Genomic DNA, 213 nt, shown 5'->3' with positions numbered 1-213 from the left:
GGTGGGTGGTGGCTGTGCACGCTCCATGGGAGGGCGGCAGCCTGCGGGGTGCTGGGGGAGGGGCTGCGGGTGCTTACGAGGGCGGCGGGGGCGAGGTAGCGGGACAGCATGAGGGCAGCTATTCCACAGGAGATGGTCTGAGAAGAAGTATGAAGAGGTCAGCAACACGTGGCACCCACCCATCCCAGGGACATTGGTCCCCTTTCTCTGTTG

The 213-nt window shown here is 64.8% G+C and overlaps 1 protein-coding gene across 1 annotated transcript in view; it reads right to left on the bottom strand.

Annotated features, from left to right (window-relative positions):
- The window catches only part of LOC104531160 (transmembrane protein 54-like), a gene marked incomplete at its 5' end in the record, with an annotated part of 862 nt that extends 725 nt beyond the window's left edge, over positions 1-137 (bottom strand). The window contains one exon of the mRNA XM_010175965.1: positions 79-137. Within this exon, the coding sequence (XP_010174267.1) occupies positions 79-137 (59 nt within the window). The remainder of the gene's footprint in view (positions 1-78) is intronic.
- Between the last annotated feature and the right edge of the window lie 76 nt (positions 138-213).

Source organism: Antrostomus carolinensis, unplaced genomic scaffold (assembly GCF_000700745.2).
Source record: "Antrostomus carolinensis isolate BGI_N321 unplaced genomic scaffold, ASM70074v2 scaffold31609, whole genome shotgun sequence".
NCBI lineage: Eukaryota > Metazoa > Chordata > Aves > Caprimulgiformes > Caprimulgidae > Antrostomus > Antrostomus carolinensis.
The sequence above is the reverse complement of the archived record's forward strand: the minus strand, read 5'-3'. Positions and strand labels throughout refer to the sequence as shown.